This window comes from Chanos chanos, chromosome 15 (assembly GCF_902362185.1).
Source record: "Chanos chanos chromosome 15, fChaCha1.1, whole genome shotgun sequence".
NCBI classification, from domain to species: Eukaryota; Metazoa; Chordata; class Actinopteri; order Gonorynchiformes; family Chanidae; genus Chanos; species Chanos chanos.
In genome coordinates, this window is record NC_044509.1 from 16,961,615 (window position 1) to 16,975,393 (window position 13,779).

The 13,779-nt window shown below is 46.5% G+C and overlaps 1 protein-coding gene across 1 annotated transcript; it reads right to left on the bottom strand.

Moving 5' to 3' along the window:
• Nucleotides 1-11,841, bottom strand: LOC115828924 (CUE domain-containing protein 1-like). Its single transcript, XM_030793024.1, has 10 exons — nucleotides 11,506-11,841; nucleotides 8,339-8,469; nucleotides 7,530-7,656; nucleotides 6,875-7,112; nucleotides 4,012-4,083; nucleotides 3,291-3,380; nucleotides 1,464-1,557; nucleotides 580-638; nucleotides 344-413; nucleotides 1-99 (listed from the first exon to the last, which is right to left on the bottom strand). Coding segments are annotated over exons 1-10 (1,218 nt in total). The 3' UTR covers nucleotides 1-98.
• Nucleotides 11,842-13,779: the final 1,938 nt, after the last annotated feature.

Consider the following 13,779-nt stretch of genomic DNA (forward strand, 5'->3'; position numbering starts at 1 on the left):
GCTGGGATAGGCTGGTCCAGGTCAGCAGGAGGAGTCAACACTTCGGCTCATCCAATCACCACAGAGGATAGGTCTGTGGGCGGGACACTATGGAGAACTCTGCACCAGAGATGTTGATGGTATCCATAGCAGACAACATAAGAAAGCATTATTAAAATCAGAACACTGAAATGAACTAAATAATTTCATACATGAATGATAATAAATAAACCCAAAACAGATACAAATAATAAAACCTTTTGACTGTTTCCTTTGATTGTTTCTCATAAACAATAACCTACTGTCACTGTACAGATACAGCTCAGATCAGATCAATCAATCAATCAGTGGTAAAAGGTCCCACCATGAAACCACTTCCTTGTTTGGCTCCTCCTCTTCCTGAGTGCCTGGTCTCCTGAGTTGACTTTTGTCTTCTTCTACACGAACAGAAAAATGTGCTTAAAAAAACAAAACACAACAAGAGAACAACCCTGACTGTATAAGCGCCGGACTCAGTTCATTGCATTCTGCCCTTCAGTATAGCTGAGTGATCCAGTACACCACAGGAGAAACAGAAAGTCCAGTCAAAGGCACACTTACCAAGTGGGGGTCCCTCAATGTCCTCTAGAAGGTTGGCAGTGGAGGCTGCGGTACCCAGACTGGGTGGAGAATTAAGGAAAACCAGGACTGGTTTTACTGGTAAGAACATCATTTTCTTTCCTGGTTTTGTCAAGTCACATCAAAAGACTCTGTTTATTGTGAGAAAGACCAAGCATCTCAAGAAGGAGACAGTTCATTTTATTTTAAGTTGTGTAAAAGATATTTCACAGGAACTCTCGTTTCTGTTTTTAGGTTGTCTCTGTTCCTGGCGTAGTATCGGTCTTGCAGTTTGCACTAACGTGTTTTCTAAAGCTGAACCCAACGTTTTGTGTTCCTCCTCTCTCTCTCAGAGAACATCTCCGTCTGCCCGGAGAGCAATCCGACGGGCCTCTGAGGGGAATGTTTAGAGAGCACAGCGGGTTTTTAGCCGATTGATTTAGACCTACCAGATCAGCACAGAACCAGAGAGCCCACAAACCAGAGAGCCCACAAACCAGAGAGCCCACAGAACCAGAGAGCCCACAAACCAGAGAGCCCACAGAACCAGAGAGCCCACAGAACCAGAGAGCCCACAGAACCAGAGAGCCCACAGAACCAGAGAGCCCAGATATATTTAAGAGAGTACTGAATATCTCCCTCTGCTTCTTCAGGCTTAACGAGCGACCATAATAACCATCCGTAACGTGACACGGTCGACCAGTGGAAATCGTTTAGTCATCACCGTGGATCCACCTTAATGAGAGAAGACGCAGATACCCGTTCTCCTGAGTGTGACGCAGAGCAGTGGACGGGCAGCGTGGTGATGTGTACATGCTCATTTGTGTGTATAATACAAACACAGAGAGAGGGGCTCAGAGAGAGGCGGCGAGCGCGAGAGAGGATACGAGTGATGTTTCAGCAGGGTCCTCTTTTTGGACTTTTTCCTCCGGGTCTTCTCAGAGAAAGATCTAGCAATTTCAAAAAGCTTCTTTCTCGTAGCTGCAGAAAAACGGATAGAGGAAAAGAAAAAAACCAAAACAAAACAAAACAAAACCCATTTCAGGAGAGGATTCATGAGTCAGAGTCCTCTAGGGACAAATGGCACATTCAGTGAGGAAACAACAGTGATAACACGATAACACAGCTCATTATCAGCGAAACACAGTTACACTGAAAATCCCATTCTTTCTCAGATTTTTTCATAAACACAAAATAACTGCGAGTAAAATCAATTATAATGGGAGCATGCAAACAGATTTGAACCAGAACCAGGACAATGTTAAACTGAAATAATCACATTTAAATCACAATAAAAATATTTAAGCACAAACTTAATAATTAGAAATGTAAACTAAGCTAAGGGTAATGGCAGAGACACTGAAAACCCATGCAGAGCAAACCCCCTTAATCCCAGTCCGGGGGAACAACAATGCATTTTTCCAGAAATAAAACCCTTCATCCGAGCACTAAGGAGGCGGATCATGGGCTGATGACATGGATCAGGTGTCCTGCTGTCCTGGGCTTTGGTTTACAGAGGGAGCTGCCGTCTTTAGCTCCTTCAGAGCTGGGACCACAGAACACAGTTCTACAGCATTTACTGACAACAGGCTGGGTCCTCCACCACACACACACACCCCCACACACACACACACACGCACACATACTCACATGCGCGTACACACAACAGACACACACACACACACACACACGCACACGCACACATACTCACATGCGCGTGCACACAACAGACACACACATACTCACAAGCACGTGCACACAACACACACACATACACACACACACGCACACGCACGCACACATACTCACATGTGCATGCACACAACAGACACACACATACTCACAAGCACGTGCACACAACACACACATACACACACTCACATGCACACACACCCACACACATAGGCACAAGCGCGCGCGCACACACACACACGCGCACACACACACACACACACGCACACATACACTGTGTCCCTGCCTCATCCACACTCTGCTACTCTCCTGTGGGTCTCTCTTTGTTTGCTTCCCAAACACCCAGTTCACCTCTGATGGATTAAATTACAAATTGTGATTATAGAGTAATCCTGCAGGTCATATTCAGTCCCTGTTTTATCCTGTATAAGGTTATACCCAGTTCCATTCTGACCAAGTCTACAGCGACACACTTTAAAAAAGAAAGAAAAAAAAGAGAAAAAACTATATTTGGTAAAATAAATACATAAATAAATAAAGGAATACAAAAGTGAAGGGCACAGCTGTGGGACAGTACAGTCAGGTCACCAAGTGTGTGTGTGTGTGTGTGTGTGTTTGTGTGCATGTGTGTGCGTGCATGTGTGTGCACTTGTACAGCTATCCTTAAGAGGACCAGTTTGAGTTTTAGACCTTGGGAGTGAGGACATTTTGGCTGGTCCTCACTTCTTCAAAGGGCTATTTGAGGGTTAAGATTTGGTTTTAGGGTTCAGGTTAGAATTAGGTTTAGGTTAGGGTTAGGGTCAGGGTTAGGGTTAGGCATTTAGTTGTGACGGTTGAGGTTAGGGTAAGGGGCTTGGGAATGCATTGTCAATGAGTGTCCTCACAAAGATACAATTACAAGTGTGTGGGTGTGGGTGTGTGTGCACATGCGTGTGTGCGCGTGCGTGTGTGCGTGCGTGTATGTGTGTGTGTGTGCGCACGCGCACGTGTGTGTGTGTAAACGAGCATTGTTGCCTCCTCACATTTGCCCATGTGTTTCAGTTTGTCACGGAACAGGGCATCATCTGAAACAGACTGACAGGCCTCCTCTGAACCTGACGCACAGTGATCTCCTGCAACAGACGGGAATAAACTGTATGTTAGCATGACAGACACACACACACCCACACGGTCACACACACCCACACACAAACAGAGAAACAAACACACCCACATACACACACACAGAGAAACAAACACACACACGCACACACACAAACAGAGAAACAAACACACCCACACACAAACAGAGAAACAAACACACCCACATACACACACACAGAGAAACAAACACATACACACGCACACACAAACAGAGAAACAAACACATACACACGCACACACAAACAGAGAAACAAACACACCCACACACAAACAGAGAAACAAACACACCCACACACAAACAGAGAAACAAACACAGCCACATATACACACACGCACACACACACACACACACACACGCACACACACACACACACGCACACACACAAACACACACATAAACAAACACACAGACACGCAGTGCAAAGGGGGGGGGGGGGGTCAGAAACACATCAGTAAAAAGGGGGGGGGGTGTTCCCAGCGCAGTGTGGCGTTGCATGGTCATGTGTGGGGCACTGGGGCGATGGTAGAAGCACATGCAGTGAGACAGGTGGGTGAAAGACAGGTGGGTGAAAGACAGGTGGCTGAGTGACGGTCATCTACCTTCTGCAGTACTCTCCATGCAAGCAGATGAATGAGTGCCCTTGGATTTCTGTGACTCATAGTTCAGCCGATCTAAAAGCAGACAGAGGGGGCGTGACTGCGTCATTAGAGGTTGAGATTAAGGAAGAGGACACTGCCTGCCCAAGCTCTGGTCTTCGCGCTGCATCTCAGACACCAGCTCTGAGAGACATGACTGCATTCACCTCAGACACCAGCTCTGAGAGACACGACTGCATTCACCTCAGACACCAGCTCTGAGAGACACGACTGCATTCACCTCAGACACCAGCTCTGAGAGACACGACTGCATTCACCTCAGACACCAGCTCTGAGAGACACGACTGCATTCACCTCAGACACCAGCTCTGAGAGACACGACTGCATTCACCTCAGACACCAGCTCTGAGAGACATGACTGCATTCACCTCAGACACCAGCTCTGAGAGACACGACTGCATGCACCTCAGACACCAGCTCTGAATGACACGACTGCATTCACCTCAGGTCGGCTAATGTGTCCTAACACACGCTTACAGCACCGACAATTAACAGTAACGACCAGCATGTTTATGAATAAAGTTAACATGCGGATCTTTAACCCTGTCTGACCCGTGACAGTCAGGTGTGTAACCAACATATGTTCACTGTTTACATGCTCTGTGCACGCTCAAAGATTTGGATAATCAGGGCCTTTGGAGGTTTGGGCTGTCTCACATTAAGACTACTAATCTAGGATCAGTGGATTTGCCCTCTCGCAATCCCACTAAATAGGTATGTGGATGAGGAGGAACTGTTTCTAGACTAGTTCTCTTATTTGTACTCTGAGACACACAGGAGTCCTGGTCCTGGTCATAAAATACCTCTACCCTCGTCATAAGGAAGTTTTCATCCTCTACATTATCTCCAAAACAGGAAAAGTGATGTCACTGTTTTGGTGCAGACAGATCACCTTAACATGAGCCCTTTTATCAGTTTCTGCATCCCTGTCTATTTCTGAGTCATTCTCTGTCTGCCTCTGTTTCTGAGTCATTCTCTATCTGCCTCTGTTTCTGAGTCATTCTCTATCTGCCTCTGTTAATGAGCCATTCTCTGTCTGCCTCTGTTAATGAGTCATTCTCTGTCTGCCTCTGCTTCTGAGTCATTCTCTGTCTGCCTCTGTTAATGAGTCATTCTCTGTCTGCCTCTGCTTCTGAGTCATTCTCTGTCTGCCTCTGCTTCTGAGTCATTCTCTATCTGCCTCTGTTAATGAGTCATTCTCTGTCTGCCTCTGCTTCTGAGTCATTCTCTGTCTGCCTCTGTTTCTGAGTCATTCTCTGTCTGCCTCTGTTTCTGAGTCATTCTCTATCTGCCTCTGTTTCTGAGTCATTCTCTAACAGAGGCAGACAGAGAATGACTCATTAACAGAGGCAGATAGAGAATGACTCAGAAACAGAGGCAGATAGAGAATGACTCAGAAACAGAGGCAGACTGAGAATGACTCATTAACAGAGGCAGATAATGAGTCATTCTCTATCTACCTCTGTTTCTGAGTCATTCTCTGTCTGCCTCTGTTAATGAGTCATTCTCTATCTACCTCTGTTTCTGAGTCATTCTCTATCTGCCTCTGTTAATGAGTCATTGTGTTTCACGTAGTAAAGTGTGGCAAGACTGATTTAAAGTCAAATGTTGCTTGCATGAGGTCAAGGGAACGTTTCGACTATTTGTGACCCAGAGAGAAAAAGAATGAGTGGAATGGGTTCACTGGGGTCGTATGACGACACAGACACCTCTCAGGTACCAAACACGCGTGTCGGTGGGCAGCAGAAACTGCCCGTCCCATGACCAATCTGTGGTTGTGAAAACAATTGACGATGAAAAAGTCTCTTCCTGTTTAGGACAGAGCCAAAAGCAACAAGGCAGGTAGTGTGTGTGTGTGTGTGTGTGTGTGTAAGCAGGTGAAGAGGTCTACACGTGCCAATGCCTGAGTCGATATACACATGCGCTATGTGTGCACAAGATTCAGATCAAATAGGTATTCAAATGATCCGAATGGCCGGGCCTTGTTCTAATTCTCCTCAGTACCTCCTTTCTTTGAGAGCTTGCTCTCTCAGTTAACAGGACAAATGGCAGTTCTGGTGTAGATTCAGCGAGGCATTCACAGAGTGTTTGTCTGGTGGCCTGTTAGTATTTTAGTAACTTTCTTAGAGAAGGACACAGGGTAAAGGAGACATGTAGGAGTGCTGGAACAGGGCCAAGCCATTTAGATACTTCAAATTCTTACTTGATCCATAGCTCTTTTGGGAATGAGTAACACATGTGATGGGCCATGTATGGACAGGCAGGTGTATTTTATAAAGCTTAGGTTTTTTGTCAGAGTGAGTGAAAGAACACACATTTGTCAAACAAATACATGATTTATTTTAAACCTCAACCAACCCATTTGTGTGGTGTCCAAAGCATAATTAAATCTGATAGTTTTTTTCACTGTGTATGGTGTGTAATAAACAAAGACCACATGCAAAAGAAAACGCTTCATTTACGTTCTTTTGTCAGTTTCTCTGGTGTGTGTGTGTGAATGTGTATGTGCATGGGCATGTGTGTGTGTGTGTGTGTGAATGTGTATGTGCATGGGTATGTGTGTGTGTGTGTGTGTGTGTGAATGTATATGCGCGTGGGTATGTGTGTGTGTGTAGGAGTGTGTGTGAATGTGTATGAGAGTATGTGTGTGTGTGTTTATGAGTTTTTGTGTGTGTGTGTGTGTGTGTGTGTGTGTGTGTGTGTGAGAATGTGTGTGTGTGTGTGTGTGTGTGTGTGTGTATGTGTATGTGTGTGTGTGTGTGTGAGAATGTGTGTGTGTGTGTGTGTGTATCTGTGTGTGTGTGACCTCTCTCCAGGGCGATGAGGAAGTCTCGGTTGCGTTGTAGCTCTTTCATAAACTCCTCGTTCTGCAGGAAGAGAGCGATTCGCTCGTCCTCCAGGTACTGTCTCAGTTTCCGGTCCTGGTCGGACCCCGCCCAGCTGCTCGGTACCGGCCCGCTCCCCGACGCCGCCGAGTGCTGCGTCAGAGACGACAGGGATGAGGATGAGGAGGACGAAGGCTGGGAGAGATTGCTTTGGGAGCGCTGTAGGGGAAAGAGAGGACAAACAGAGGTGACTGAATCAGACACTCTGTGGCTCCGGCTTCACTCTGAGGCTCTGATTAAGAAACAAAGCATCATCTCACCGGCCCCCATGCACACAATTCAATCAAACAGAGTGAGCACAACACACACATTCACATCCAGGAATTCAGATCTGTTTCACTGGAAGTAATGTGTATCGATGGCTTTTGAACATTAAGAGAACACAATTCCATACAGCACTAATGAAACATTAAGACCGGGTGTAAGAGGCCTTGTCTATATGTTGTGTGTCAGAGCTGTGTCAGGTGCACAGTGTTGCCTGCTGTGTTTTGCTAATGGTGGGACCGTAATGCATCTACGTGAGGCCAGTCAAGGTTAATGGTGCAGTACACATCCGGGGAAAAGCCATAAATCTACCTGCAGACTCTCCAGCTGCTGAGGCAAGATCCGCAAGAAGTCATCGGGGAGGTTGCCTAGTAACGGCGGGTTCCAGTTCCTGTAACCGCCAACCTGCCGGTGCCCAGGAGGGGGATGAGCATCAAACCTGGCAGTAAGGAGGGCACAGAGAGAGTGAAAAATCAAGGTCACTCAAGGTCAGTCTGATGTGTCACTAGCATATGCTGGTGATTAGCTTTAGCAGTAACCATGTGTTTGTCTTATACAACATATGTGGGATACGGTTAATGGACTCCCCAATATCTCACTTCCATTCACCTGGATTTTTGACCTTTTGCTACCCTCCCACCCCTTCCCAAACACACACACACGCACACGCGCACACACGCACACGCACACGCACACGCACACACACACACACACACACAAAAGATGAAACATTGGGTCTCCAGAACAGTGTCAAATACTCTCGGCCTCTGAAACCTCACTGATACAGTGTGCAGTAGTAACATTATTCCACCACTAGATGGAGTGCTGAGAAAAAAAATTCAAAACACCGGCAGCATGAAAATGGACATGAGATCCAAATGTGGGTTTGAAATATTCGTAACAGGAGATTCTACAACATCAAATAAACACTTCAAAGCCTTGTGTGGGATGTTTGTCTCGCTTTTTCCAAACATGCAGCAAGCTATTCGTGTGAGAAAAGGCATGACTTAATTGCCGTTAACCCCCTTAGTGACAGAAAAGAAACCAGGTCATATCGAACCCCCCCCCCCCCCGAAACCCAGCGCAAACCTGCCCCCGCCACTGTCGTCGCCATCACTAACCTGGGTGGTGGAGTGGGTGGGACATCCGCCGGGTGTTTCCTGTCGTAGATGTGCATGTCGTACGAGGGTGGGGAATAGACAGGTGGGGGCTCCTCTTCAGAACTATCGGGCTCCAACGTCCTGTCAAGGATCTGAGGAGAGGGTCGGGGGGGGGGGGGGGGGGGTGAATGAAAGTGAAAAAGGAAAATGAGTTGAATGGGCCATTTTGACAGTCCCGCAGAGATTTTAAGATCATTGCATTATTTTTATTTATTCAATTATTTACTCGGTTTTAAATACATAGGCTCACAGTCTCTTATAGGACATAGCCCACGTGATTTAGCACCCTAGTCCTAGCTGGTAATGATATAGTCTTTTATTGTTGACAGGTGATTCTGAACATACTCAAAGGCTTTTGAAAGCAGCATATGTCTATTCCAGGACATATTTCAGTAGGCACAGACTTATATTGAAACACGCCATCAGCCTGGCTTAAATAGTAACAAGTAGCCCATCAGTGGGGTCATTTTGTCACAGCAGTTTTGACTGAACATGTAGCCTAGCCTATAATTTAACGTCCATCTTACTGCTTCAGTCTGTTCCTCGAAAATAGCCCTGCTGGCCACTTAATGATGCTGCTGCCCAAAAAACACGTCAATTGTTTTTTTCCCATGTGGAAGCCTGTGTCTGTAACACGTTTGCTTCCTTTTTTTCCAGACCCTCCTTTACTTTTAGACATTTTCTTGTCCATGGCTTTCGTTGTCCATCTCACTGCTCATCTCATCCACAAACGCTGCCAGCAAGGACGTTGTATCATCTGGAAACTTAACGCATTTTCTGTTGCCCCCCCCCCCCCCACCTTCTGCTACTGCTGTACAAAAGCATACTCCAACCCATTCTCCTTTATTGCCCCCCCCCCTTCTTCAACATGCTAACCGCTTCCAACAGGAATAAACTTACACATAACCCACAACACCTCAAAAAGTCTCCCCATCCCCAACCTCCCAGATCTCATCAGCAATGCCATTACACGTAAAGCACGTTTAATCGCACATGACCCCAGGCATCCACTAAATCCATTCTTCACACTGCTTCCATCAGGTCACCGATACAGATCCCTGGCTTGCAGACGGGCACGCTATAGTAGGAGTTTTGTCCCCTCTGCCATAATAACATTGAACAAAACACCCTGGTAACCATCAAATGCTAAGATGCTATGTATATGTGCATAGATGCTTGTCTTAACTGTGGATTTATGATGGGGGATTTATCTTTGTTGGGGGTGTACAGTGTCATTCATGTATATTTTATTCAGTTTATGTTATGTCTATGTTAGGTGTACGTGGTGCTTGTGTGAGGCAAATCGTGGTGGTGGAATCACATGTGAGGCTTTGTACAACCGTGACAACACATATTCTTGTAAAGGACAATAAAGAAACTGTCTGCTGCGTGCTACTTTTGCATTAGACTAGAATGTGCATTAACTAACTTGGTTGTGAGCCCAGTCCAGGAACACGCACACAGCATGCTCTCATGCGCACCCCAAATAACAGGAACACAGACAGGGCCGGTAAAGATACAGACAGGGCCGGTAAAGATACAGACAGGGCTGGTAAAGATACAGAGAGGGCTGGTAAAGAGACAGACAGGGCTGGTAAAGAGACAGACAGGGCTGGTAAAGATACAGACAGGGCTGGTAAAGATACAGAGAGGGCTGGTAAAGAGACAGACAGGGCTGGTAAAGATACAGACAGGGCTGGTAAAGAGACAGACAGGGCCGGTAAAGAGACAGACAGGGCCGCTAAAAACGCTATGGATTTTCTGCTGGTCCACCGGGCTTTGTCCCAGTATGCCTGCTGGCCAGTACACCACTGTTCTTCTCTATCACACAACTATAAAGTTTTCTCTCACAAATATGTGTGTGTGTGTGTATTACAAAAACAAAACAAACAAACTAACATCAAATGGAAACAACATAAACTCGTAAAAATGTGATCATTCAAAACAGTAATGATAGAGGTGCAGGTCTGAGTGGTTTGTGATTTAGCGGTTAGCTCTGACGGACTCGGTGCACTACCCCTGTGTTACACTGGGCAGGCTGGTCCATTCTCCGGCCTCAGTTTGGCTTCAGTGTGTTCGTTCCAGCTCAGGATATGGTGTTGTCTGAGAAAACTGCCTGACCTAGTTCCTTAAAAAGGTCCTGAGGAGAGTGCAGCAAGCGCTACGCTATGAAAAAAACAGCAGATGCTAGCAATGTCTTACCTTCAGAACAGCGCACACACACTCACACACACACACACTCTCTGTCTCTCACACACACACTCACTCACTCATACACATACACACTCACACACACACATACAATACTAAGCTAGCTGTATTTCAAAAGCGCTGGCATCCCCCTGAAGAGCAGCCCTGTTTGATATGCGCGGTACACAGTTAATAAGACGCATGGATGTCTGCAGGCAATGGAACATCCTTTGGTAGATTAAAAATACATGAACTCTGCACTTTAACTGCTGCTCTTCTCACAGGAGATCAAACAGCATCTCCAGAGGCCACACATACCATCCCCTGGACTTCGCCAAACATTCCTCTATAACTTCCAACCCATCCCTTCTCTAACACCACCAGCTCATCCCAGTCCCAACCAAAGAGACTTCATTTATTTTACACCACTGCTCTATTTAGACGCACGGCCTGCTGCGGAGATCTACAAACCAAGCCAGTGCATCTGGCACCTTTTCCCTCTTCCTTTAAGATCAGAGGGACTCCAGAAAAACAGCTTTTTACACACACACATATATATATCTATATATCTATCTATCTATATATATATCTATATATATCTATCTATATATATATACATACACACACACACATATATATATATACATATATACATATACACACACACACACACATATATATATATATATAAAATGTTTTTTTTCCCACTGACACAACTCCAACCTACATTTTATGGACTGAGATTTTTCTGTAACCATGGGGCTGACAAACATCCCTAACATCACCATTCATTAGCCTACACTAAACACACACACACACACACACACATAAATGTACTGTCACTCATTCCTAATGTGTACTGATCATTCTAACCCTACTTTGAGTATAATGGGCGGGGCAGAGTGGCTGTGATTGGCTGAAGCAGACCCCTCCCTGACCTCTGGTGGGATGCTATCGTCCGAGTCCGAGCTGTAGTCCGTGCCCTGGCTGTCCAGGCTCATCTGCAGCAGCTGGTCGATGGTGGAGTCCACGGCACCGTGATTGGCACGGAGAACACACTCGATCACCTCCTGGTCCATGCTGGGGAACATGGTCTTGAAGTCGTCCATGGCCTGGTTAAACTCCAGCCGCCGCACCTGACGCCCGGGCCTGCTGTTGTTGAGCTCCGTCTGGGAGGCTCCACCCCCTCCGCCCCCACGCGAGCTGTTGCCATGGTTACTGCCCCCACCGCCACCATTCGTGCTGCTGGTGCTGCGGCGGAAGAGGCTGGTCATCGGTTGGTCGTCCGCCGATCCCGTAAAAAAAAAAAAAAAAGCACTGCTTAAAATGATGGCTCCTGCTCTGGCTTCAGCCAACGCCCACTGCCGCCCTGTGACTCCTCCCCTCACCCGCTAACGCCCGCCTCCCTCTGGCCTCTCTCCCGTTAGCCTCTCATGCTGCCCGCTGAGCCGGCGGTTAGGGCGACGACAGCATCGAGTGAATGTTTGTGCGTCCGACGCTGTCAGGAGGTGACAGAGCTCCTTGCCCGGTGGCAATAACTCAGCGTGGCTGTGGGTGTCAGGATGGCGGGAACTACCACTGGTCTGGAGACGCCTGTGTAAGCATATTCTGAGAGCCTGTAAATGAAAATCATGACGTTAAAAAAAAAGAAAGAGTACAGAAGGAGAACGGATGAATATTTAAGGTGATGGATATTACAGGTGTGGTGAGAAAACGTGTTTTGATTCATAGCTCGCTGGATGAATTCTGTCACAACAAAACAACAAAAATAAGTCACTTATCATGCACATTAAACACGAACATTTTAATGTGGAGAAAAAAAAATCTTCAGTAAACTTCATTATTTATCAGAAGACAATCGTTGACGTCAGCGAAGATTCTAACAAAAACGCATCTAAACTGAGCATCGCCAGACGAGCTCCGAGTTTTCAGACTCTGCAAAAATCCGTGTCAGCAGGAGGTACGTAAATGTATGCTAAACAGATCACACACACACACACACACACACACACACATACACACACTCACACACACACAAACAAAAGCAGCGTTATGCGATCAGCGGGGGGGTGCTCTCAGGCAGAGTCCTTGTCTGTTCGGATTAAGTCTCGATCTCGCCACCTTCCACACTCCCACAGCCCTGCCACCCTGGGCGTCTCTGTTCCCTCGGCAACACTGCTGTCCCCAACCGCGACAGCAGCGTCGTCCAGCGCTGGGGGAGTGCGGAGGCAGGAGGCGACCCGAAAGGCCAGCGCCTGCAACCGCTAAGTAGGTTACACAGGCTGAATTAATCAGCTGCAACGTAAACAGCCCACCGGCCCCTCTGAATGCAGCCAGTCCTGGTGAAGAAAAACAATTTCGCCTCGCTACATTTGCAATGTGGCGACCAGATTAGCACTATTAAATCGTTTCTTTTTTTTTTCAAGTACGAGCGCCTCAGGAAGTATTTCACTGGCTCGATGTGAGTGCTTAGAGCAGGTGGTAACCATACGAAAACTGTACTGAGACGTGTGATCCATGCGAAGGAATCGTCCCTAAGAACCTGTAATGCATGTCTAATGACGCAGGAGTAACGTGGGCGCGCCCCCCGCATTCATATTGTACAGGCACTGAAACTATTTCCGCAGCTGTTTTCGGCACACAGCATTCCTGCTCTGATGCTGTTTTCTCTCAGCAGTATGAAATCACAACGACACAGATCTGCCAAAATGCTCCAACATTCATCAGATATACGTGCTAACTATACTTCACTATAACTATGGATTCACCGAAACAGAAAGAGTCGGCAACGAAATTACGTTGTGTTCGAAATCCTCCCGCTTTAGCACAGTAAATGAGAGGAACTTAATGTTTCCAGACTGTCGTTTTTGAGGGCCCAGTGGCTCACTCCGAAACCTTCACCAGACCTTCGAACTAACAGCCGATGTCCGGCCGTTAAAGGATGGGTTCTAGTACAGAAACTACCAAACACTGGATATAGACATGGAAATACTAATAATGCCTCTTTAAAAAAAATAAACCTATTTTTTTCACACAGCGTTTCTAGAGTACAGTAAAAAAAAAATTGTTCAGCTTTATCAGTTTTCCTAAGCGCCAAAGAAAAACGGTATTCGAATGGTTTTAGGAATACTGGCACGCAACATCTCACGTGTTCTGGCGCGCTTTCCCGGAGTCTACAACTGATCGCTGGAATGAAACCTCCTATGTACAAT

Excerpts from the sequence above, each read along its gene's own strand:
- LOC115828924 (XM_030793024.1), bottom strand. The coding sequence starts at position 11,841 with ATGACCAGCCTCTTCCGCCGCAGCACCAGCAGCACGAATGGTGGCGGT. Across the intron at positions 7,113-7,529 it reads AGCAGCTGGAGAGTCTGCAG|CGCTCCCAAAGCAATCTCTC; the intron begins GTAGATTTATGG and ends TTTCCCCTACAG. Across the intron at positions 3,381-4,011 it reads CATGGAGAGTACTGCAGAAG|GAGATCACTGTGCGTCAGGT; the intron begins GTAGATGACCGT and ends CGTCTGTTGCAG.